We start from the raw sequence: 26,707 nt of genomic DNA on the forward strand, positions 1-26,707 counted from the left end.
AGCACTTCAAGAGAAAACACATTAAATATCACCAATAAAGGAATCCACATTTACACCCAACCTACCTATGAAAAACAATAATTCTCAATAACAATAAACTGCAGGTCCAAATTATAGAAAATGTATATAGTATATTCATACATTTGGCTGTTTTTCTGACAATTTGGATTTAGATTAAGTTAAACAACTGTCATGACTCATCATTTTCAAAAATCGTGAAAGGTTAATATTGTCCTGATACAGTACATACTGCAACCACTTATCTGTCCTCTACGTCATCTATCAAATCCTCTTGAAACTACAGTCTTTAGAGAAAATATTTATGCTTGATAACATGCTCTCAGATATTTTTAAAGTTTGAAGTCAGAATAACTTTGGCTGTGCTGTATATATTGCATAAGACTTTAACTATCTGTAATGCCACTAATCAATGCTTTCACTGGTCACTGACTTATTTTAACAGTGTCTTCGCTACGTTAAGTTCTTGAACTTCTAACAAAAATAACAGATGGGACTTGATATCCACACTTGTTTCTGCTCTAATAAAGATGCATTCGGGATGTAAAGACTCATGATTACTGTAGGTCAAGAGCAGAGATAGGGCACTCACTCAGTGGAGAATATTAGAGACACTATTGCTGCAATACATTTAACAGGAGTTACAGTATGTGACATTACACGTCAGAGAGAAAAGAAATAGAAAAGCAAAGTTACCATTATTGCAGTTCACCATTATCGTTGTGCTCTGTTTCTGAATGAGTCACTTTTGATGCTTGAGTTATACTTCAAGGTAGCAATTTCCATGTTTCTTTTTTTCTAGACTTACAGTTCCGTTGCAGAAGTAAAGAAAGGAGCTGTGCCCTAATGTTATTTAATTTAAAAAATATAGATTACTGCATTCACTATTTAATATTGAAACATCAGAGAGTGATTAAATAACACTTTAAAGTAGGTAACATACAGTACTGTAGAATTATGTTTTAAATACTTCATATTCTTAACTATTAAGACTATTTAAAACACATTTAAGTCAGGGACTTTGGAGGTTTTCTCTTATTGAAAAACATAGCATAAATAGAATTTCCACATTGCAAATCCCACCCATAAAATACATGAAACATACATTGAGAAACTGCTAAAATAAATGATACGTTGCAGCATTAACATCATCAGCATAGGCCCACAGTATTTTCTCTTCAAAAAGTCCTTCGTGTTTTCTTAAAATCAAGATGTGAAAGGAAATAATCTGGTCTGCAGCCCACAATTGATGGTGGGTGAGCACTATTCCATGATGATTGGATCCTATACAGTATGCTGTACGTACAGTATATACTGTATTCTTTTACAGCCTAGGTGTAAATTCCAGTGTAAATAAGATTTTGCTCCCTTGACCCTGATAGTAAAAAGCAAATCAAATATACTGTTCAACCAAAATATTTGAGATTACCCCTAATGGCCATTTGTTCTTCCTCTCATAATCATAACCACTATATTGTATGTTAACGAGTGTTATGGAGATAGTTATGGTGTCACAAGACATCTGCTGTAGTCCCCTAGTTTCCCTATTCCCCTAGTAATTTTTTGCGTATTCTGAATTATGCTTTTCATGGGTGTTTTTTAATCTTCCAACCACCGCCCACAAATGTTTGAGGCTCTCTGAATTAACTCAGAGATTTAGCTCGTTTTCCAGATTCACAGCTGCCTTTGATGATACCAGAGGCATCTGTAATATTACATTCCTCAAACATTACGGGACATACTGAGCACCAGACCATAACCACTACTTTTGACTGTATGGGTCACTCCCATGAAACCTCTCTCTCTCTACAGCAGTGTATATAATGAAAATCATACTTGATTTTAAATCAAAAGAGCTTCAATCCAGACGCAGTGAACACCTAGTGTAAAAACTTCCAAAAATGTCACATGACAAGAGTGTTTTGAATATGGTATTTCCTTCTAATATAAAAACTAAATGATCACTGCATTGCTGCCAAATTGTTATGAGTATTTCTCTGATCTGCGATGCATGCTAACTGATCTCCCAGAGCTTGTCCCATAGGTGGTGTCAGTGTTCCACGTTCAAACACGCGCTGGCTATTTCCTGAGGAAAAATGGCAGCTCAAAGTCAAGTGCTATTTAAAATGTAAAAATAACCACAAACAGATGCTAACTGATAAATCAAATTATTGTGTTTATTTTCACAAAAAAAGCAGTCTTACAAATAAAAAAAACACATTTACTTTTTTGGCAAGGATAGAAATTACAAAGCGAAAAATAATAGCAGAGGGTTATTAATTCCTAGTGCAGCTCTAAGAAAGAATCAATTAACTCATAAGCCTTATGGTTCTTCGCTAACATCCTGTGTATTACAATTGTGCAGTTGCCTCACAGGACAGATATTAGTCTTCAATCTGGGACACAGATTTCTGTGTACAGAACCAAATATAAGTGTTGGATTAAAAATGCTAGTAACCATGCAAATGTCATTATTCTTCCTGACTGTTAATCAAATTATTCCATAGATCTCAATAAGAAACTCAGTCTTCTGTTATGGTCTTTAGTTTGCCTATAATTTAAAGACATAAAACTGAGCCAGGGATAATCTGACCATTTCAAAAAGATTTTTTTTTAGATTGTTTCAAGGGGTTGGAGTGGGAGCTGCCTCAGTGAGGGAGCGGCAGAGGAGCAGGTAGAGGTTAATTCCAGGCGGAAAAGTAGAAAGAAAAACACTCAACACATTGGGAGGGAGAGCAGGAATGGGAATTAAGGAGGACAGAAGAAAGAGAATGAGAGAGAATAGACACGGGAGGTGAGAAAGAGCTTTCGGGGCAATCTGGGAGACGAGTTTGGGGGATGCAAGAAAAGCCGAAATCTGTAAATGAATGAAAAGATTTGAAAAGGAATTGGTCAGTCTTAGGAGTAAGAACCTAGTTTAAGGCAAGAGTAAGAGGTCATAGTAATCAAGTCCGTAGTTCTCTTAACTGTCCACAGCCACCATCCACAACAGGAGGCTTGCAAATCTGCATCTGATGAAGAATGACATCAGTAAATAAGAAAAAGCATTAAGGAGTGTTTATTGAGGAATTAAACTTAAGAAACTTTGACTTAAACCTCTTGCCTGAGGACGTTATGACTCTCACAAAGAGACACGTTAACCAGGGAATCTACAGAGGTGGGGATGGGGTGGAGGAGGGGTACAGGAAGACAAAGGGGAGCAAGAGAGGGAGGTTAACTCTTGTATTTACTGTATAGTTGTTTTAGGATCTGATGTCATGGAGAATTATGCGTTGGAACAGCAGAGATGAGGCAGACCTTGGTTACTATTATTCCTCTTGAACTTTTGTTAAAAACTCCACATAGCCATCTGCTTACATGTGAAACGGTGGTTTCAGGTGGCCTGCAAATTTCAGATCTGAAACCTCTATTATTCCTTTCTATTATCTCTTTAAATCTCGGGTGGCGTGGTAGCGCAATGGTTGGCATTGATGGCTCGCAGCTCTGGGGCCCTGGGATCTGTTTCAGACCCGGGGTGGTATCTCTGTTCTTTCTGTGTTCTGTGTGGGCTTCCACCAGATACTCTTATTTCTTCCAGCATTCCCAAAACATACTGGCAGGTTAGTGGGCTTCTGGGAAAGTTGGGCCTTGGTGTGAATGAGTATAGTGCTGTACGTGTCTGTGTCTGCGATAGACTGGTGTTCTGTCCAGAAGGTATCTTGCCATGCTCCCTTTGCTTGGATAAGCTCTACCTCCCCTGCAACCATACATTGGATAAGGCACTTAGAAGATGGATAGATGCATATTTCAGTCTCCTAAATTTGTACATTACGTTTTTCCTTTTACCATGGTGTTCAAGGGAAAGTTTCTGCAGGTCTTTCCTCCTGGCAGCTGTCAGGGTGTATAACGTTGCCCTAGGCTAGGCCTGTTAGCCCTTCATTTGCTCGTCTATGGACAGCATGTTGCTCCATTGTTCTTTTTGTTTTGGACACTCAATCTGTATATACCTATGCACATTTTGCACATATTTAATTGTTTTTACAGTGACTATGAGCATATTCTGCACGCATCTATGTATTTATTTTTATTTATTTATTTTATATTTATTTTGTATTGCTGTATGTATTTTAATTTTTCGTCTGTTCTGATGTCTGTTTTTTTTTTTGGTTGTCTTGGACTGGACTGCTGTAACACATCAATTTCCCTTAAGTCTTATCTATCTATCTAAGCCAACTGGGAAGAAAATTCTGAAGTTCTTTGCCAGAGGATTCAACAACAATATCCTACCTGACAGCTGAAGCCACAACCCTCTCATCTTGAGCCCTAGCAACCACTACATGCTGCTGCCTGTTTTAGCGAATTAAGACACTTTTTAAAGTTATAAAAATCAATATTAATGTGTAAACTAGTATTGTTGTTGCAGCAAGTAAGCAGGTATTTTAGTGCTAAATAATAACAATGAAATAATAGGAGATTTAAGTACTGCTATTATAGAGTTCATGCATTAACATTAGGGTTTTTAAAATTCAAATAATTAATTTTAGTTGTATATTTTTATTTCATAACTTCCAATCCTAACAATATCTACCTCTATTTTGTGTAAAGACCAACTGAATTGAAATTACAATCAAGGTAATCAAGCTTTCAGTTATTTTTACTTACGTAGTGAAATTTTACTATAAGAACATGAAACCAGAAACTTGACAGAATCCCTAATTTATGCTATTATTGCTCATAAAAACAGCTAAATAGTAAACATAAAAACATTAATGATAAATATTACTTAAAATGTAATCAAAGTCCTGATTAAATGTTTATCTGTGGCTTTACATTGCTCTTACTGAAATATATACAAGTGTGTGCTACAGTATATACTCTCACAAATGTATACTGTATGATGTAGCTAAAGAAATCCTTCAAAATAAGTAGCAATACACAAAAACGTCTTCAGCACATATGTTAATTAAATAGAACATATCACAAATTCTAGATTGTCCTTTTAATTTAACTATAAGCTAAACAGAACTCTTACGACTATCAAATAACCCTATCAATTAACAATACTGGTGATAAAACTAAAATATCATCCATGCTTTTCATATTTTCTTTGCAATATAATTGAAGCAATGCTCTTAGGCCACCTCAGGCAGTAATAATTAGTTCTTATTGATAATCATTAAAATAGCTCATTTTTCTCACTCAGTGTCTGTTTGCATTAAAACACACATGGAGCAGATGCATCAGAGCTTGAATCAGACAAAGGCATGCAAGTTTGATTTTGAAAAGATGAGCACTTCAGCTTCCAATATATTAATCAAGCTTGCTTTGTAGCTGCCTACAATTTATACTGTAGTTGTGTTTTCCTATTCACTGAAAAAATGTTGCACACCTATAAGAGAATCAGAGAGTCTGCTGTCTGCAACTCTTGCAGAGACTCTGTAAAACCGTTAGTGAGCAAGTCAAACTGCGCGTTTCGAAGAAGAAGACAGCAGAGAAACATCTCGTGAAGTTTGCTTGTCTACTTTTCTCTGCCGCAGTCGGTGCAGAGGACATCGTCGCGGTGAGTGAGGAATCCCCGTCCCACCAGAGACACAGAGCACTTCATGCAGCTGAAGCACTCACTGTGCCACTGGCGCTCCTCAAAGGAAATGTACTTCACTCCTGCAAGGCCTGATAGGAAGAAAAATGGGTTAGCGCTAATTAAACATTCTTAAAGAACACTTTATATAACCTGTCATTCCCTCGACTGCAATGTCTGCTCATGTTCCTTAGCTGCTATTCTAGTACTGCAGCAATGAAAATAAAGCCCTTCGGGAACAATCTCGGCACCAGATTAAGGGAGCAGAAACACAGAGGCAAACTTCAGTGAAAGATTCCACCCATTCATGCATAAACAGCTCAGCGATGACCTCTATCATGTCATGAATGTTTTCCTGATAATTCAGTGCACTTACTTGTAATGGGCTTTGTGCATCCAGCACATTTCTTAGCGTACAGATTGCTGAAGCAGTCCAGACAGTAGGGGAATTGATCTCTGGAGGTGAAGCGCTGCCCTGCCAGCTGCTTCTTACACCCAATGCACAAGAAGCACTCCCGATGCCAGGGCTTGTCGTTGTAAGTCACTCCGCCTGTTGTTATAGCCTTCCAAAACAAGACCAACACCTTCAGGAGGGGCGCGGTGCAGGCTTCTTTTCTGTCACTTCTCAGTTCATTTTCAATAACAGCTGCTTAATCTGTGCTGGCTCATGATCCTAACCTGGCAGTCAGGGGTTACAGTGCGCCCATCAAAGAGCACACTCACACTCAAGCATAGCAAGAACATGCAAACTCCACACTGACAGAACCAGATCTGAACCCAGGAACCTGGTGCTGTGAAAGGACTGCAGTGCCATGTGGCCTGGATTTGAATATCCAGTATTTATTTCATTTTTCCAACTTGCAGGGTTAAAAACTCTGTGACATGATTAAACACTATGGATAAAAACAGTGCACACTATCTAGTATATACTGTATTTATTTGGTAGAGGATGATCTTAACTGTACTTAACTAAGTCTTATTTTTCAGTGTTTCCCAGCCCATCAGACAGCAATAATGATAAAAAAGGGAATCAATGCTGTGCATCTTGCAGTATGATTCATAGATAACTGTACTTTAACAACTTATTTATTAGCAAGAAGTAACATCAATATACTGTAGGTACTGTAATGATTTATTTTGTTTTATGACCATAGATTAAGTGAGAAAGTCAAAAGCTGAGAGAGTTGTGTGTGGGGGGGATTAGTTTGCTAGGGAAACCTCCCCAGTAGTGAGAATATTTCTTTCTGAGATTGATTCAGAAAAAATCCAGACTAAGGAAACATTCCTTTCAATACAGCAGGAGCTGCTGAATGCTGTTCTATTCCATTTTTTGTTATTGTAAGCATCTGTTTTAGTTTTTACTTTCATCCAAAGGAAACCTTGAGTATTATAAGAGCAAAATAATATTGATTAATAGTAGTCAATTTTAAAAGCAAAGCAACATAATCCATTCATTCCATTTCTAACCATGTCTTCTCATTCGGGATCACGGGGGGAGCTGTAGTTCAGCCAATGGAGCAACAGGCACAAGGCAGGGTACACCCTGGACAGGACACCACACAGACACGGACATGCACACACACACCAGGGCCAATCTTCCCAGAAGACAATTAACACACCATATATTTTGGACAGGGGGAGGAAACCCAAACAAACATGGGGAGAGCATCCAAACACTACATAGACACCACTCCCAGAAGTGGGATTGAGCTCGTGGCCCCATCACTGCAATGTAACAGCGCTAACCACTGCACCACTGTGCTGCCCTTAGAGCAATATAATAATAATTGTTTTTTTACGTTATGCTCACCTTTTTACAAGAGCTGCAATGGTAAGCAAACTGTTTCTCAAAACAGGGGACACAAAAGTAGCCGTTATCTTTAGGGATAAAGGACTTGGTCCCTATGGGTTGTTGGCAACGATGGCACAGGAAGCAGGTCTCATGCCAGTGGTTCCCCTTGTACTCCATTTTGCGAGAACCTGTCGAGAAGGAGGAACCAAGTTAGACTTCATACCATGTGCGTATGAGACATGCAAGCTTAAAGCAGAATGAGTCTTCATGTTTCTTTTGATTTCTGACGTACTGCTATGGTATAAAGCTTCACTGTAGTACTGCAGATAATGCTATGGTAATGCGACACAGTCCTGGGGGGTTGCTGAACAACATGTATGAATTTAGTTGTTCATCTTTGACTCATCCAGTGAGATTGAAGTTATTCTTATTTACTGTACCAGGCATGATGGTTTTCTTGCAGGTGAAGCACTTGGAGGAGTACTCATTGGAATAGCACTCTGTGCAGAGAAGAAGGTCATCTTTCACAGCAAAGGGCTTCTCCACCAGAGACCGGCTACACTTGGCACACTTGAAGCACTGCTCATGCCAGTGACGATCCTTGTACGAAAGATCCTTTGACACACGAAACGAGAAAGGATAACCACTTTAAATTCAAAGAAAGTGGTAAAGTTACTCTGAATCCCTGCTTGCTTGCTTTGTCAGGAAACTTGAGAGCTGTGGGCTCATGTCTCCAGTGTGGGTGCTGCGGTTGTGTTTTTGATAAAGACACTTCTCGCTCGGTAATGTCATAGAAACTGCAATAGGCTGTGGCCAATACTAGAAGGTAGAAGGCTTGTGAAGGAATTTTACAAATACATACACAGCACATTATATATTAAATCTTACTGCAGGTGATAAATGTGGCTGAAACATTTTTGAAACATAGTAAGATATACTTTCATGCAGTAATTACACTAGTTTACACTGTTACTTTCTTCGCATTTTAGCCAGGGAAAACCAAGCAGAATATTTTTTGTTGTGTCACATATATCCATTCATCCATTTTCTAATTGCTTTATCAGATCTACAGGGTCACGGGGAGCAACCTCCCAAGCATATCCCAGCAAACACCAGGTGTGAGGCTAGATACACCCTGGATGAGATGCCAGTCCATCAAAAGTTTCATATATATATGCATTATTTTATATTATTTCATTGTGCATTCATACATTTTACTTCATATATACTATGGCCCACCACAGTAACTCTTAAGAGAGGTTTAGAAATGTTCAAAGCTCCAGAGATGCTAATGCACAATTTGTACACCATTCATATTGAATTGCGTAGAAACCTACCCTATAGTTACATCCAATTGGCATCATACAGTCTTCACAGCAGTTGGAAAATAAATTCTCATAGCACTTGGTACAGTACTGGGTTTCATCTTTCAAAATATATTTTTTTCCCAGCAGTGAATCCTTGCAGTAATGACAGTCAAACCGTTCAGCTGACATTTTTGCAGTGAAGTAACTATCAACAAGAGAAAAAGGAATTATACAGTATGTTCATGAAGCATTCAAAACAATATCATCAGCATCAACTGCAATAAAATCGCAAAAAATCATCAGGAACATTCCAAAACAGGGAGAACATACAAACTCCACACAGATAGATCCCCAGTCCAGAATTGAACCCAGGGCTTCAGTACTGCACGACAGCAATGTTAACCACTGCTCTACTGTGCCACCCTTGTTCCAGTGTTCATCTGTTCAAAAACATAAGAACTTTAGCATTTAGGTGTGAGAATATCCCAGATCTGACTAAAGGTCAGTGCTGTATAAGTTCCCACAGTGTTAATCCAGCCTTTAGTTTTACTTGGCTGGAATCACTGATGTGACTTTTGATGCTTCACATGGTCTTTGAGGACAGATGTAATTCCATTATTTTGATTTGGAGCCACTGGAATGAAATCAAACTAGTGTGAGTACTGTGTATAATAGATCTCCCAGGAACACAAGGAAAGGAGGGGGACAAATTAAACAAGCTGCTCAGTTTACTATCTGTTTAGTTACTCTGCATGTTCCACATTCTCGTGGACAGTGAAAATTGAGCTGGAAACTGAATTTGCAATGCAACAGGGAAATGCAAAGCTTATAAACAAGAGGTATATTTATCCTCATAAAACATTCCTACAATATGTAATGACAGCCAAGAGCATTGCATACAACTCTTGTCGTCAAATCATTGTTGCTAAACTTAAATTATGCCTTTCCACTCTGATGACTCTTGTTCAGATCAATTTATCGAACGTTGCTATGGCTATCCATTTTTAGGTTAATGCCAAAACGTATCTAGAAATTCCTTTCCAACGTTCCCATTACAATCTACATTTTGATTAAAACACATTTTTAGCTTTCATTTTCTAGCTTTCCACAGCATATTTAATTCAATTTCTTATTTAATGATTTTTATTTTATAACCTACCTCAATTTTACAAAGTAGACATACTGAAAATCAGAACCTGTCTTGTAACTGAGACCAATTTAACTTAAGACAACAGGAATATGAAGTGTCATTCAGTGGATTAACAGAAAAATCTTCACAGTGAGCAAATTAAAGGACTAAATAAGACTTTAGCCATGCTGAATAAAAATGTCATCAACCTTGCAATGTTTAAAATAGCAGTTATTTAAAAAGGCCAAGTAAAAGAATAAAGACACACTTTTCCTTTGAATTAAATTTAAAACTTCAGTCAAATGTATAGGTCATTATAAAATCAAGAGGCTAAATTGGAAGGATACATCTTGTACGAGCCTTCTTTTGAGCATTTGGTATGTGCAGTGCAAAAATACTACTTGAAACAGAAGTCAGTGTGGAGTCAATATGGAGTATGAAACTATCAGGCAGTCAGTAAGGCAGGACGTAGATTATAGATTAAACGTAATGTATATTTATATAATAAACAAGAACTTTAGAACAGTTACAAATGACAGAAGGAATCTGGCTTATCTAGCCCATTTAGTACAATTGTTAGTAACTCATTGATCCAAGGACCTCTTGAGCTACAATATTTCTTGAAAAGAAGCAGGGTAGCTTGTTTCATACTCCCACAACCCACTGCATAAAGAGGTGACTTTGTTTTAAGTGCACTTGAACATAGTTTCCATGTGTGTCCTCCTGCTCATAAATACAGTGCTCAATCTGAAGACGTCTGCAGGGTTGACTTTCTGAATGTGTTTGAGGATTTAAATACTTGCATCAAGGCACCTCAACCTGATATGAGTGCCATCCAGTGCTATTATCAATTGACACTGAAGTTTCTATTATTCACCTGATTCGATAGTTTTCTTGCAGGTAGAATATTTTGAGGAGTACTCATTTGAGTAGCAAACGAATAATCACCTCCTGAATGTACAATGCTATCCTATGGGAAATACTTTACTTTACTTATACAGTATATCAAATTCAGGTTCAATACTATATTGCCATAACAAACAGATCTCTTGAGAAGCTATAGATGGATAGATAATACTTTCTTAATCCCGTAGGGATTAATAAAGCTATGATACTGTATGATGTTTTACATGGTTTATCAACATGAATTATACTGTAAGAAAGGTGTTGAATCACATCTACCAGCAAAGTTTGCATAAGGCAGCTATGAATAAACACAAAACAAATAACTTAGTGTATATAAACAAAATAACGTCAAATAAAATAATAAAATAAATTATATTTTAATTATATTGCATATATTAGTTTTATTCACAAATATAAAAATGCTTACTGTACTAATTTACATGTCTAGCCTTCAATATAGTGAACAAAAGTTTTGCAGTGGAAGAGAAAAAGGATAAGATGAAGCACGTACCTTACGGAAGCTGATGTTGTTAACAATGTTGTGTGATGAAGGGTCTAGGTGTGAAATCAGCCATGGAAAAGATGAAGTCAAAGTGGGATTGAAGGGCATGAACATAAAAGATCATCTATAAATACTATCTCTCTCATTACCCTTAATCTCTGGGGAGAGGAACCATGCTCTCCTGCACAGTTCTGTACCTTTTAAGGGAGAAATTCACTTGGGCTGTACCCTGAAACCTCCCCTTGGCCAATAAATCCCATTTTCATCTTCTGATTATGGTGAAGGCATTTAAAATAAAAAAAAACGAAATGGAATTAACTCCTTTTACAGGTTCTTCAAGATGAAGCTCTTTTCCATATACTGTAAAAGGTAATAGGCTTGATAAAATGTAAAAATGCTTTTGACAAAGAGGGTGAAAGCAAAGATCAACTATTGCACTTAATCTTAATTTTGCATTTTCTTATTTTTAAATAATATCCATTGATGAATTTCATGGAGAACAAATGCTTGCCTGTCAATGTTACATATGAATAAAAACTAAGACTGATTTGTTTTCACATTTTCTTATTGTGTGTATTAATTAATAGCATTTTATATTTTTTGCAATAAATGAATAGAATATAAAGACAATCACTAATTAAATCACTGTGAATCACTTCCTACACTATTGGGATACCCACATGAAACTTTCACATTTCCATTCCTCATCATCTGGAATAATAAACGACAATAGTGAAGTGCAAAAAGGTTTGCAATACATTAATATCAGAAAAAAATGAATACTTCAGCTTGTGTTTAATTTGTCACAGAGCTCTCCAGATCTCTGTTTTAGACTATCTGCACACCAGGACCCCCTTGTGACAAACGATTTAACGTGCAAATTGATAGTGAAAAACTCTCTTTAATATGGATGACAAACAAAATTGGAAAAGGACACGGAGGTTTGCAATTGGCAGCTCTACATAGATTGCTCATGTAGATTATTTCAGCATTGATTACAATGAGTCTTTGAGACTGAGATCTACAATGAAGTTGGATGTGCCTTTAGAAAGTTTGAGCGCAGATGAGAATTGTTGAATTGTGAAGTTGCAAACCTGTTCCAAACTACCAGAATGCTCTCCGATGAATTTGAACCTGTGTCCAAACAAAAAAAGCCCAGAGCAGCAGGCAGGGGGTCAGTTTAAGCTCAAGTGTGGCTTTAGACTCTCAACAATGTTCTGGTGAAAAGCAGCACTGTGAAAAATAAGGCTCAGGATTTGCCAGGTTATTTAACAAGTGACGAGGACATGGACATGAATCTGCATAACAAAACCAAGGGGCTTCTTACTATTTGGACTACAGGACAATTTGAAATTCCCTATAGCTGATTAGGGCGAACCAGAATCTTGACTGCATGTCTTTGAAAGATCCCTGGTAGCCTTCCATACTATAGATCTAAAACAAAAACAGATTTGTAATTGAGTTTGAGCCATGTGGCCATTTAGCCGCATTGAGAGTTTTGGAAAAAGCTTAAGTTGCGACTTTAGTGCAGACCACTGTCAATGATTAATCTGAACAACTGACACATTTTACATTCTAGTGTTGCATGCACAAACATTACTCGGTAATGGGGTAAAAATTGTTTCAGAAGATAGGAGGTGTGCTCCTGGCATCTGCTTAATTCTATTAATTTTATAGAGGAGGCTATAAAAGTGTTCCTTGATTCTGGTATAATCATGCACATGAACGTTTTTCATAATTAAAAGGTGTTTATATTGGGGTTTTATGAAACTTATACCATTAATATAAAATGTTACATTATCTCTATATCTTCTATATCTATATTCTGACCAATAGGCTGCACAGTAAATGTAACCCATGTTATCCATATGTAACATGCTAGGATTTCATCTCAGTGGCACCCTAGATTCTACTACAATATACATACTGTACATCTTATATCTCTTATATTCTGTAACCATAACATTAACTGAAGTCAAAGGTTTGAGGTTTTTCTTACCGTAACCGTGACCAGATGCTTTCTCTAACCTGAAACACGTGCTCATTTAACACTGGTCGGTACTGTGATTTTTCAGGCTCCGAGTGGACACGGAGCCATTCCCTAGACAGTGGCAGAGAACTCTACACTCTTGTGTTTTCAAGGGGATGACATCACTTCTGAAATGTTCGTCTCACTGAGCCCTGTTACAGTATAAGCTAGTGGGAAATCATACTGTCAGATACTGCAGAATGATAAAATGCTATTCACAGGTATTCTGTATTTAATTTCAACCAGCTGGTGAATGAAGGTATAAAGCTTTTTAATGTCTCAGTAAAAGGGCATTATCAAATTTATAATAGTCAGTGCTAATTATGTTCCTTCCCAGACCACTCTTTGAGTTTTAGCTATCTAGGGTTCACAATCATCTTTGATTTCTCTATTTAAAAGGAAAGCTATGCAAACAGCTGGACAGTTGCTATCCTTATACTATCCCCCTCTCTGACTTGCATTGTTAATTGTTGGCTCAATCTCCCAATTACAAAATCAGTAACAGTCTTCAGTATTGAACATGTTGGAGACAGCTGAGGAAAAACACTTGCCAACAACAGCCCAGCCAAACATTGCTCTACCTTGGCTCTACAATATTTTTTTAGCCATCCTTTCCTCGTACAGTAGGTGCCTTTTTGGCGTTGTGAATTGACAATTGTTACAGTATGGTATTTACAGTATATTCTAATTTTTATGTGTGGTGTTTTGCATAAAATAAGTTTAGGAATAGAGCATTAGACACTGAGTGTAACTGGAAACAGTGACCCCCCACTTACAATGTGCTGTTACCACCATGTTAAAGCTGATAAATACATACTTTAGTATTCGTTTTGTATTGTTAATATAATAACAGCAACAACAGGCTCCGTGCCGCTATGATCTTCACTGGGAGCAAGATGGTGCCAACGAGGAAGGCTGCCATCCCGCGAGCTCCAATTCGTTTCTGTCTATTTCTCTACTTTACGTTGTTTTCTGTACTGCTAACTGTACATACTGTACTGCTTGTTCGGTGATCAGCTCTGACCAACAAACGCTATTAGACATAGGATCGACTATCAGCACAACCAGGCTTGCACCAAAAATAACGATGGATTACCTGGACTTTGGAGTCTTACCTGTACCTGTTCCTGGAGGAAAGCGGCAACGGCGCAGGAAGAGAGGTAAGCGGGCAGGTGTCTTGGTTAGACTGAGACAACGCAGCAATCGCCCTCCACTTCCGAACATACTTCTTGCTAATGTTCAATCACTTGACAACAAGCTGGACGAGCTGAGAGCCAGGCTTGCTTTTCAAAGTGACATTAAAAACTTCAATGTGCTAGCGTTTACCAGAACCTGACTTGATTCATCTATTCCAGAGACTGCTATCCCCCCGAAAGGCTTTTCTGTCCACAGTCAGGACAGGACAGTGGATTCAGGAAAGATCAGGGATGGAGGGGTGTGCATCATGGTTAATAACTCCTGGTGTACGGCTGTGGAGACTATTTCACCCCTGGCAATAAAATGTCGCCCGTTCTATCTACCGAGAGAATTTACATTGGTGGTCCTCACAGCAGTGTATATTCCGCTGCAGGCAAACACCACAGGAGCTCTGGAGGAACTACACGAACACCTTAGCAGACATGAGAACTCATACCCCGTGGGTGCATTCATCACAGTGGGGGACTTCAATGGCACGAACCTGAAGAAAATCATCCCAAACCTGCATCAACATATAAATTGCCTGATGCGCTGAACAAACACGTTGGACAATGTTTACGCTCCCTTCCGAGATATAACAAAGCCTTCCCCCGACCTCCTTTCGGCAAATCTGATCACACCTCCATCCTGCTACTCCCTGTCTATAGGTAGAAACTCAAGCAGGAGAAGCCTGCGACAAGGACAATTCAGCGCTGGTCAGAGGAATCGGACTCTATTCTAAGTCACTGCTTTGCCACCACTGACTGGCGGATTTTTCGTGAAGCTGCCGGAAAGGACATTAACCTGTATGCGGACTATGCTACTAGCTAAGGAAATATGCAAATGCACAGAAGATGCTGTCCCCAGGATTACTGTTCAACACGTACCTAAATCAAAAACTGTGGGTAAATGGCGAAGTACGAGCTAAACTCAGAGCTAGAACATCCACCTTCAACTCTGGAGACAAGGACAAGTACAGAAAATCCAGATCCGTTCTCAGAAAAGCCATCAAAAAAGCTAAATATACTGTAACTACAGAGTAAAACTGGAATCACACTATCATGACGATCGGGACACTTGGAATATGTGGAACTGAATCCGCACCATTACAGACTACAAAGCGAAACTCAGCAACACGACACACACCGCCTTTCCCCCCAATCAATTCAATTCATTTTACGCACGGTTCGAAGTCCATACCACAAAAACAGCTCAGAAAATGCCAGTAAACCAGGGGGAACACCCACTGGCTGTCTCAAGAGCTGACGTGTACAAAAGTCTTTAAAATGACCAATCACGCAAAGCTCCTGGCCCCGATGCTATCCCCGGTCGCGTCCTGAAGGCCTGCGCAGATGAACAGATCATGGACATATTTAATCTCTCCCTCACTCAATGCACAGTCCCCTCTTGCTTCAAGAAAACCACCATCATCCCGATCCCCAAGAACTGCCTAAATGGCTACTGCTCCGTTGCACTCACATCCATCATCATGAAGTGCTTAGAGCGGCTGATCAAAGCACACATCACCTCCTTACTGCCTGACACCTTGGACCCGCTGCAATTTGCATATCGACAGAACAGATCAACCACTGCTCTACACACTACCCTTTCACACCTAGATAAGAAAGGAACATATGTGAGAATGTTGTTTGTTGATTCCAGCTCAGCATTCAACACCATTGTACCCTCAAGGTTTATCACCAAGCTCCAGGACCTACTGTAGGACTAAGCTCCTCTCTCTGCAATTGTATCCTGGACTTTCTGATGGGCCGACCACAGGTAGTGAGAGTAGGCACAAGTACATCCTCCACTCTGACTCTGAACTTAGGTGCCCCCCAGGGCTGCGTACTCAGCCCTCCCCTCTACTCCCTATTCACCCACGACTGTGTTGCCAGGAACAAAACAAAGTTGATTATTAAGTTTGCAGACGATACAACGATCATCGGCTTGATCACAAACGGTGATGAGTCCGCATACAGGGAGGAGGTAGAAACGCTGTCAGCATGGTGTTAGGACAACAACCTCTCTCTGAACACCAGCAAAACTAAGGAGTTGATCGTGGAGTACAGGAAGCATCAAGGAATAGACCACGCACCCATTCACATCAGCGGGTCCACAGTGGATAGAGTCAACAGCTTCAAATTCCTAGGTGTCAACATCACAGACAATCTAACCTGGACCCACCACACCAACCTTGTAGCCAAGACAGCACAGCTGCGTCTGTTCTTTCTCTGCAGACTAAAGAAGTTCGGCATGCAGTTACACGTCCTGACCAATTTCTACACGTGCACCACTGAAAGCATCCTAACCAGCTGCATCACTGCCTATGTGACCATTGCGGTTCCGCTTTGTCACTCCACCCTGCCAATTTGTCCTGCAACATCTGGGGCACGAACCCAGTTCTCTGGTGTAATACAACAGGGAACAAGCCCCATGAGCTAAAGGAGATCTCCCTCAGCCCAGGCGGCTAAGGTCCCTGCTACTCACAGGGAGGGCGATGACGTCACCATGTGCGAACTAGCTCCTCTACACCTGGTATGGTAACTGTTACATCCAAGAGTGCAAGGTACTCCAGAGAGTGGTGAAACTGGCACAAAACATTACCGGCTGTTCGCTTCCAAACATCGAGGATATCTACTCTGTTAGATGCCTCAAGAAGGCCAGGTCTATCTTTAGGGACACCAGTCATCTTGACCACAACCTGTTCTCTCTACTGCAATCTGGAAAATGGTACCGGAGTATACAGACCAAGACCACAGGCCTCAAAACAACTTCTTCCCCCAGGCAGTTACACTGCTCAACAACCAACCACAACAGACCCCTGCAATTACCCAAATGGCTGCTGGAGAATAGGCAACCTCCTTGAACTGATACTGTAGGGTGTACTGGCACCCTCCTGTCACTTGCACTCTCAGGACACATATGAACAGCGTTAAATACCTCCTATCATACCATATCTCCTTCTGTTACATTCACACAGTCTGCAGCGTTAAATACCTCCTATCATACCATATCTCCTTCTGTTACATTCACACAATCTGCAAATTGTATTGTAAATTGCAATTGTGTAATTATTGTATCCTAATCTTAATGTAATCCATGTAAATTTCTGTCCTTCTTCTCTTCTATCCCTCTTTACGAGCTCACAGATGGAAGCATTTCATGGCCGACAACACAGCTGCATGCTGTTCTGTTCGTGCATTGATAAATAAACCTTGATTGATTGATTGATTGGATAAATGATGATCTGATAATGAACAAATGGATCCAATAAACATCAACTTTTCACATAACATGAGAAGACCTTGTGTGTGTATATGAGAAAGAGACTGTATTATGAGTGTAGATGGTGAAGAATTGAAAAAAGAAAGGCTAAATTCATTCAATAAAAGTGAGTTAATGCTGTTAGTCATCAGCTTTCACAGACACTGACCAGTGACCTTGAAATTTCTGGTGAACACAGAAAGTGGAGATAGAAAACAGGAACAGGAGTTCAGTTGCTGACACTTCACTGAGGAAAAGGAAAGATCATAGTTTCTTATTTCAAATAACAACATAGTGAGGCAAAAGAATCTCATTCAACCAGTTGACTAAGCACTAGTGATAACATATATGGTATACAGTACATGAGGCTCTTTTTTTACAGTGCCTATAGAAAGTCTACACCCTTGGACTTTTTCACATTTTATTGTATCACAGCATGGAACCATGATGTATTTAACTGAGAATTTTTGCCACTCATGAACACAAAGTACTCTATAATGCCACAGTAAAAAAATTCCAGACATTTTACTAAATTAATTAAAAATAAAAAAAACAAAAATAATTGAATGCATAAGTATTCACCCCCTTGCTTTGACACAACTAAATTACCTCTGAAATAACCAACTCTCTTCTCCAAGTCACATAATTACTTGACTGGAGTCAAACTGTGTGCAGTTTAGGTGTTTCACATGATTTCAGATTAAATACACCTGAGTCTGGGAGCTTCCCCAGGAAACACTACTCCATGAAGGCAAAGGAACATTCCAAGCAGAACTGAGACAAGGTTCTTGAAAAATACCAGTCAGGGTAAGGATATAAGAAAATTTCCAAGGTATTGCATACACCTCGAAGCACAGTAAAGTCCATCATTAAAAAGCTGAGAAAATATGGAACAACAGTTAATCTGCCCAGAACTGAGTGTCTGGGCAGGAGGGGCCGTAGTAAGGTAGACCACCAAGAGTCATACTTATGCATTCAATTATTTTCTATTTTTTATGTTTAATTAATTTAAGAAAATGTTTGGATGTTTTTTTCACTTTGATATTATAGAGTACTTTGTGTTCATGAGTGGCAAACAATCTCAGTTAAATACATCATGGTTCCATGCTGTAACACAATAAAATGCTAAAAAGTCCAAGGGAAGTGTAGACTTTCTATAGGCACTGTAGTTGTTTTACGTAAACCTTCAGTAACCTAAAAGCTTTGTGCAATTATATATAAACTTAAAAAACATTAATTTTAACATTAAAATGTCTCTGTACATTTTTTATATGTCCCCAGGGGTGTTACATGAATGTGTTCATTTTTATTTCTTGTACTGTATAAACTGGTTATGATGGCTACCGAATCTCAGGCCATCTGGCCCTATCATTTTTCAAGGGGATCAGAAGCCAATCTTTTTATAAATATAGCGCAGGAAGACCACCAGCCAAGGACATCAATCCTAGAAATACATAGAAAGGTCAGCTGCTGTTGATTTTTCAGCTGCTGTTGATTTCATCTTCATAAGTGAAGATGTTTTTAAGCTACTATGAATTCATACTCTATCACTATCATTTTTTATTAGATTCTTTGCATTAATCTTAGAATACAACAAGTTAACATAACCTTTTGATACTCTGATACCAGCCTTTTCGTGATTAATTGGAAATATACCATGTGGGTACAGATGCCTTCTTTTGGCATTTTTTTTTATTTTAAGACAAATAGTGAATAAACAAAAGATTATTTCTTCCACAATAAACTGTATCATCTGAATAGTCCCCTCCATCTGCCAGTGGATCATCAACTTTCAAACAAACAGACGGCAATATGTGGATGGACTCCTACAGTATGTCAGTCTGCTTCTCTGTGAACACCAGTGTGCCTCAAGGTTGTGTTGTGGCCTCACTTACTTACTACTTATTTATAAATGACTGGACCTCCGGCGACCCCTCTGTCAAACTACTCAGGTTTGCAGATGACACCACTCTGGTGGGTCTTATCAGTAATGGAGACGACACCAGGTACAGAAGGGAACTGTCAACAACCACATTCAGCTCAACCATGTTACGATGCGTCTTTCAGGACTCTATTCAGACAGCATAATCCGGAAGGTAGTGAACAGACACGGGGAGGAGACAAGGAACTGGGCTGGTAGACGAACAGGGAGGCGTTACGAGTGTGCACTGGTGCTCAGGGGGGGCGTGGTCCAGGCAAACAAATCAGAGGGAGTCCAGGGGGAAAACCAGGGCGAAGTCCAAAAAACGTGAAATCCAGGAGGAGACGAAAACAAAACATAGTTAAAAGCCGGAACGGGATCTGGTGCAAGGACAGGGAATTAAAACGATTAACGGGACCAGGCGCTCCAAGCGCAGGACTCGGCTGGTTCAGGACGCCGATAGGAGGCCTATGCCCACTAGCCGCGAATGTAGGGCGACTTGGTGGTAGGCGGGCCTCCGGGCGTCCGTCTTCCAATGCAGAGCCCAGCATACAGTGAGCGTCTGGCTTTTGTAGGGAAAGGCTGGAAGAGGGAGGACGTGTACAAAATCAACTAAAATGTGAAAGAGCTGGAGCATCCTTAAGGGGAAGGATTACAAATGTGACAAACCATCTCAAAACAGTGGAATTGACTTTTGGAAAAATCCTCCAAAACACATCCCCCTAGAATCAACAAGGTCTTATTGAGTATGGTGGAATGGTTCAAGATTCTAGGAATAACCATCTCTAACACCCTCAGATGGGATGCAAATGTTATCAGCAATACGAAGAAAGTGCTCCAGAAAGTGTATTTCCTGCGTCAGCTGAAAAATCTCAATGTTTTCCAGCCCATTTATTTTTACCGAGCCATTGCTGAGAGCTTTCCCACAGCCTATACAGATGTTTGATTTGGCAAATTCTCTGGACTCTTTTTTTTAGACTCTAATTCTCTCAAACTCTAGAGGAAAATTGCAATGCATTGTCCCCTGTGCAGAGAGTCATCGGCTGCCATTATCCATCTACTGAAGACCTATTTAACTCAGACTTAAGATGCGAGCAGATAAGATTGGCGATCCTCATCCAGGACACCATCTACTTCAAAACCTTGCCCCAGGATAATGCTACCGGTCAATCAAAAAAAATGCCTGGCACCCAAACAGCTTCTTCCCCACAACTGTCACCCTGCTTAACCAAAACACATGAATACAGGGCATGGTGTGTATATAATTGTGGACCTGTGCATACTCTGTGTATGTTTCTGCATCAAGACACCAGTCCTTATACCGTACATGTAATGTAAAGTGATTCTGATTTTGATATGTCTGAAAGGTGGCTTAGGAACCGTCCTGTGTCTATGTGAAAAGAGTATGGTGATGTTACCACTTTGCATAAAGGACAAATTTATCCCACAGTAAGAAGGCTTTCTTAACTTAAAATAACTGATAGGCATAGGGACTAATGACACTGTTGCCCCCTTAGAAGTACAGGAAAGGAAGATTGTAAAGTACAAGCCACCACTCCTTCCCAATACATTCAGCTTCCTCTGTTGATATCTCTCCCTTCAAGAGCACAGAAATACCCCCCAAAAAAATCATTTTTTTCCTTTACATTATACTGTATCATAAATATTGAATTTCAAAGTATCCATAAGCAGGGAGAGAAGATGCTGAGAATATTGCTCGATGGGGATAATAGCAAATTCACAGTATTTTTATACGCTTTTGACATTATTAGTGAAGTTTCAGCATCTCTTCCTGCAGTGTATTTTACTCACTATAGATTCATGGTTTACTTTAAAAAGCCGTCTTAATCAGGGGCCCTGGTGGAGCTATAGAGGGAGAAGCCAGTGTGATTAGATTCTACAGTATATACTGTATAGTGAATATAAACAGTGTAAGTTTTAGTTATTATATAATACCAATAATAGTTCAGTTGTATTTATAATACATTAAATGTCGGTCTTTCTCATGGGACATTCAAAATATTCTCTCACCATTTGCTTGAAAGTTTTTCTTGAAATAAAATCTGGCAAAGGCCAGAGTTAGATCTGGGATCGGGTAACAGTATGGGTATAAAATTTAACTAAAACTTACTTATCCTACTTAATTGACAAGACTTACATCTAAGATCACACAAAGGTCTGTGGGAAATATTTTGATTGTGGTATTTTGCTTATTACAAAATAAAGTTTTATGGGAAAAAGTCAAGAGGAACAAAAACAGAAATCCTGGTAATTTTTAAAATTAGCCTCCAGTCATCAAAACAATACCTAAAGTATCAAAAGACATACTGTATAGGACATAGATCTAGGTTCACAGCTCACATACAGTACAGTATGACTTCTAAAACAGTTCTACAGGTGTCAAGATTTGATTTGCTAAAACAGACTTCATAGTCAAGCACAAATTGATTGTTATGGGAACTCTGAAACATTCCATTCGAGCATTCGCACACGTCCTTTTTGGCAAGCTTCGTAGAAAGGGACATTGGTAGTCCTCAAAAAACAATAACATCTTCTTAAATAGTGGGAAGAGAAAATTTACCTCAAACACATGGGTCTGACCATACCTGGTGAGCTTTCAAACCACTGTCATTATGCTATAAATCTTACTGGCTCGATACCATATTTGGATTCTGGTATTTGATTGCAGCATGCCCTAGTTTGTCAGGAAGATTACATTTATGGAGCAATTAATCTGGGCATTACATTTCAAGATTACTGCTCTAAATACTAGAAAAAAATTACAATTCCTTCAGGAAATCTGGGGTTTTACAAGCACTGAGCCCTGAGGAGGAGGGACATTTTTGCAAAAGAGATTAAGACAAACAATCATAAAATACAGTACAGGTAAGAACAATGCAGTGCTCTGCAATATTAAAGATGTTGTTTATGCAATCTGAGCATCAAAAGAAAGTTATCATTTCAGACCACAAGCATTATCAGTGATCAATATTCAGCATCATCAGGAGGAGAGTTTCTAATGTGACCTAATGCGAAAGTCACATTCCACTGTTGAAAGAAATATAAGCTGTAACGCTGTGAAGCATGCTTTCACCAGGTTAAAGATGTTGTATTGTGGGATTTTGATGCTGGTTTTAACTTTTCTCTGTGGGGTTGAATGCCACACGGTGTCCCACCTCAACCCACTGCATTTTATGATACTCCCTTCTCTTTAAGGGAAGGTCACTGTAAATCAATCTTTAAAGATACTGAGTAATCATCTTCATCCCACGTTGCAGCATTTCTTTCCTGCCTGGAGGGGTGTCTTCCAGGATGATGACCCCATCCACAGAGCATGTGTGGTCGCCCAGTGTTTCGATGAGTGCACGACACTGATGTTAGGGTGGGATATTCTGTAACCACACCTGAGGCAGTCTTATTTTCCATCTTAATCAACCAGGCAGAAATTGACTGACTTTCTTGAGGAAGAATGGTGCCCCATCCCTCCAGCAAAATTCCAGATACAGGTAGACACTATGCCACAGAACGTACAGGCCATACTGCTGGTCCAGCACCCTTTCAAATGACTTTATATTAGTGAAAGAGCACAATTTTTTTGTCCACTCCAGTACATGAAAATGAATATTTCACTCGGGTGTTTATACCAAGGAAGAAATTCACAACACATGCCTGGCTGAGGAAAGACGAAGTTTCCAAATACAAATTAGCACAGATGAGGCAGAAGTGTTAAAGTGACTAGAAGCACTTAAAAAATCTTCAGGGCCAGAGAGTATTCTACAAACTGTCATTAAGGAAACAAAATATCTTACTCAATTCCCAAATGTCTTCCACCCCGAGGAATACCTCTTCACTGGAAAATTGTTAATGTAAAAACCATCCATGACATGATAAAGCTAGACTAGTCTCTCCTCACTTTGAAGTCATGGATATGATAATTATAACTAGAAGCCCATCTGTATGACAATGGCAATCCATGGGTTAGGTTAGGTAGCATGGACTTTGAAAAGATACAATTAATCAGGGGTGTCACTAGGCATAGTCTGTGTCTCTTCACTGGCTGATAATGGCTACATTGTACAGAATGTAAAGTGGTTATGTCATTTACATATTGGTACTGTATAACTAGTGTAACCACCCCCACTACTTGCCAGTAGGTAATGCTTAACTAACGTGACTTCTTTGAACAAGGTAAAGCAGTAATAGATAGAAACAAAGCATATGAAATTGTCTACTTAGATTTTTAGAAGGCATTCAATAAAGTTTCTCACAAAAGCTTAAGAAGCTTGAATATTAAATTACAGGCAGTAGACATTCAAGGAAATATATGTATTTGTCACAAAGAGAAAGCAGAGTGCATAGGTCTCTTCTGCCAGTACGTAACCTCTGCCTCATGATGGTGTTTGCAGTACAGTATGTTCATGCAGCAACATCCAGAAACTGGACACCTTGAAGCCAAAGGCTGAAGTTTGCTGGATCCTGGGAAGCATAAATATGGTTTACAGACTGTCAAAGACTAAGGGAGTTAACCCTCATATAAAATTAGTGTGGCCCCAATAGGCAACTGGTGAACTTAGGCTTCCCATGGAGTAGAATCAGACTTTACCTGAAATTAGACTGTGAGGTTGTGAAAGTGGCCTAGATGATTGGTTTGTCTGAGAGTTCAAATGCTACAACATTCCACAGTGAGAACCCTTCAACAATAGGGGAAAAAGATGAGGGGTTATACATCTTACAGTAGGTGTATAGCCACTGTGGGTTGCCTCTCACAGTGAGAAAGATCACTGCATCCCACTAGTAAAAGTATTGAATTGACATTGTCTGACTGCTTGGAGACAAGAGATTCTAAATATTCTACAGCATTCTAAATATAAGTTATGCATTCTCAGTATCGTTATGATATTACAGTGAGATGCAAACAACTTACAACTGCCAAGAAAGGAAACTCAATAACTTCCATCTCTGCTGCCTTTGTCAAAGCTTGCCATTGAGTAGATGGATAAAGTTTCAAGTACTGAAGTCTTCAACAGGGCAAACTTGTCAAGCCTCCCAACACCCCCTCATGTAGGGATGGTTTTACTGGCTCAAAGGATGCATCTCCAGGGAGCTGCAATATGTGCAAGTTGCTGAAGCCAAGAGACAAACAACGCAGACCTCTGGTGTCAGGATGCCTGTGAGTGTGACATGAAAGCTTGCAGCGTCAGTATTGTTCCATGTGAAGCAGTGGCAAGCATCGGTGACAGATGGTGTTACCAGCTCTGGGACAGTGTGCCATCTATGTGAGTTTACAGTGGTCAGAACAGCTGCACAGTAGGGGTGCCAATGAGAAAAAATCAGTACCAACTCAAACAGATGCAGTGCTTGCAGCATGCTCTGTCATTCACAAAGTGACTTACTGTATCAGTCAACAAAAAAATGCATCCAAGATAAACGTTGTCACTTATGCAATGGAAAGTTGCTGATGATTGTGGAGTCGAAAGAAGTGCAGCAGCTGCTTCTATTTACAACATAAAACACCTCTGTAATAAGAAACAAACCGTCTGACTTCTGTTGAAAAGACAAATTGCACCTCTGGGTAAGATCAAGTGTACCTATAGGGGGTAAGAGGAGCACTATCAGTAAATCTGTGACTCAAGGTCCGGTGATAAGCTTCTCAACAGGTTTCAGAAAACTGACACATACTGTACTAGTCCTTAGAATCACGTACTCCCTCAGAACTAGATATCTGCCTGGGAACATCAGATTAAGAATCATTGTGGGAAAGTGTATGATCTAGCAAAACACTATACCCCTTCTGGAATATCGAAGAGCCCACATAAACCTGGCCTCACACCAGCATTGAAGGAGGGGTGTAACAAGAATTTTAAAAGTTCAAGGTATCTAAATGGAAGCATAATGAGGTATCCAGTGAATTGGAATTCTTTCTTGACATGTAATATTGTCTAATACTGATGGACAGATGGCATTGCCTCCAACTACTGTTTCTATAACAAACCACAAACAGCAACGTATGGTAATAAATATACTGTAATCTTCTACTGTATATTTATTCTGTAGTCTGCAGGATATACAGAATGCCGGTACAAATTTCAAAAGCATCCATGCTTACAGTGCCTTTCATAGATATCAGTAGTATGTTTTAGGTAAAAATAAATACACATACAGGACATATTGAACTCAATATTAGTCCTTATAATTTTCTAATTATAAAAAGTAAACAAGAAAATAATGTAAAAGACAGATACTGAGGCTGATGTTATAATGTTAATACATTTCTCCATCAATTTTGGATAAGCAGTTTATTCTGAAGACTGTAAAGGGCTATACAAGAAGTAAAATTAATGTGCCATGATTTCCTCATAACATTTCTATAACTATTTATATAAATATACTGCAACCTGTTCCTGGTACAGTACAGGTTTCTATTCTGACAGGGTAAAAACCCTAAATATAGATGCGAGAAACCATGAAATCCTGACTGACAAAAAAGCAGTCATAGGCAGGTGATGGTAGGTAAGGTGATGACCAAGCTAGTTAATTTTGGGGCCGGTAATTTAAAAATGACCAAAAAACTATTGTTAAAATCAAGTGCTGAAGCAACAATAAATTATGACAATCTAAGGTATGCACGCTTCTCAACAACAAAACAAACAAGAAAATGTTAAGGATGTAATATTCCTTTTTAGTACTGTATTTAGTATTCCCACAACAGCACTGTAGTCAATCGCAGGTTTCTTTCTCAGTCACAGCAGATGGTTCTTTTATCCAGTTGGCCAAACATAAACAGACTGGTATGACTGGTTAACAGATCCCTCACATGTAATGCAGGGGACACCCTGTTCTTTGGCCATAGCTGACCTACATCCTTGTGTTTAACAGAAAATGACGGTTGTAGCTTTACTCTCAACTATGTGAGCTGAGGTGTTTTTTTTTGTTATTTCATGTGTTCATGTCAATGAATTCTTGTGATTTAATTTAGATTATTTCTCTAACAATGACATAAAGCAAAAAATTTGTTTGACAAAATCTATGATGTTACTGAGTGTAGTTAACAGGTGCGATTAATCTTATATTTAATGCAGTCTCACCTATTCCTTAAATATTTCTGA

At 39.1% G+C, this 26,707-nt stretch overlaps 1 protein-coding gene across 2 annotated transcripts in view; it reads right to left on the bottom strand.

Annotated features, from left to right (window-relative positions):
* Positions 1–2,199: 2,199 nt before the first annotated feature.
* fhl5 (four and a half LIM domains 5) overlaps positions 2,200–26,707 on the bottom strand; it is a 32,234-nt gene continuing 7,726 nt past the window's right edge. Inside the window, exons 1-6 of one of the 2 annotated variants that reach the window (XM_069196320.1) lie at positions 11,221–11,696; positions 8,705–8,879; positions 7,808–7,982; positions 7,386–7,555; positions 5,952–6,138; positions 2,200–5,667 (exon numbers count right to left, since the gene is read on the bottom strand). In XM_069196320.1, coding sequence (XP_069052421.1) covers positions 5,516–5,667; positions 5,952–6,138; positions 7,386–7,555; positions 7,808–7,982; positions 8,705–8,863 — 843 coding nt within the window. In that variant the 5' untranslated portion in view covers positions 8,864–8,879; positions 11,221–11,696 and the 3' untranslated portion in view covers positions 2,200–5,515. Of the gene's footprint in view, positions 5,668–5,951; positions 6,139–7,385; positions 7,556–7,807; positions 7,983–8,704; positions 8,880–11,220; positions 11,697–26,707 lie in introns of those variants that run through there. The other variant, XM_006626161.3, reaches the window with a different exon arrangement.

The sequence above is a fragment of the Lepisosteus oculatus genome, chromosome 2, assembly GCF_040954835.1.
Source record: "Lepisosteus oculatus isolate fLepOcu1 chromosome 2, fLepOcu1.hap2, whole genome shotgun sequence".
In the NCBI taxonomy this organism is placed as follows: domain Eukaryota; kingdom Metazoa; phylum Chordata; class Actinopteri; order Semionotiformes; family Lepisosteidae; genus Lepisosteus; species Lepisosteus oculatus.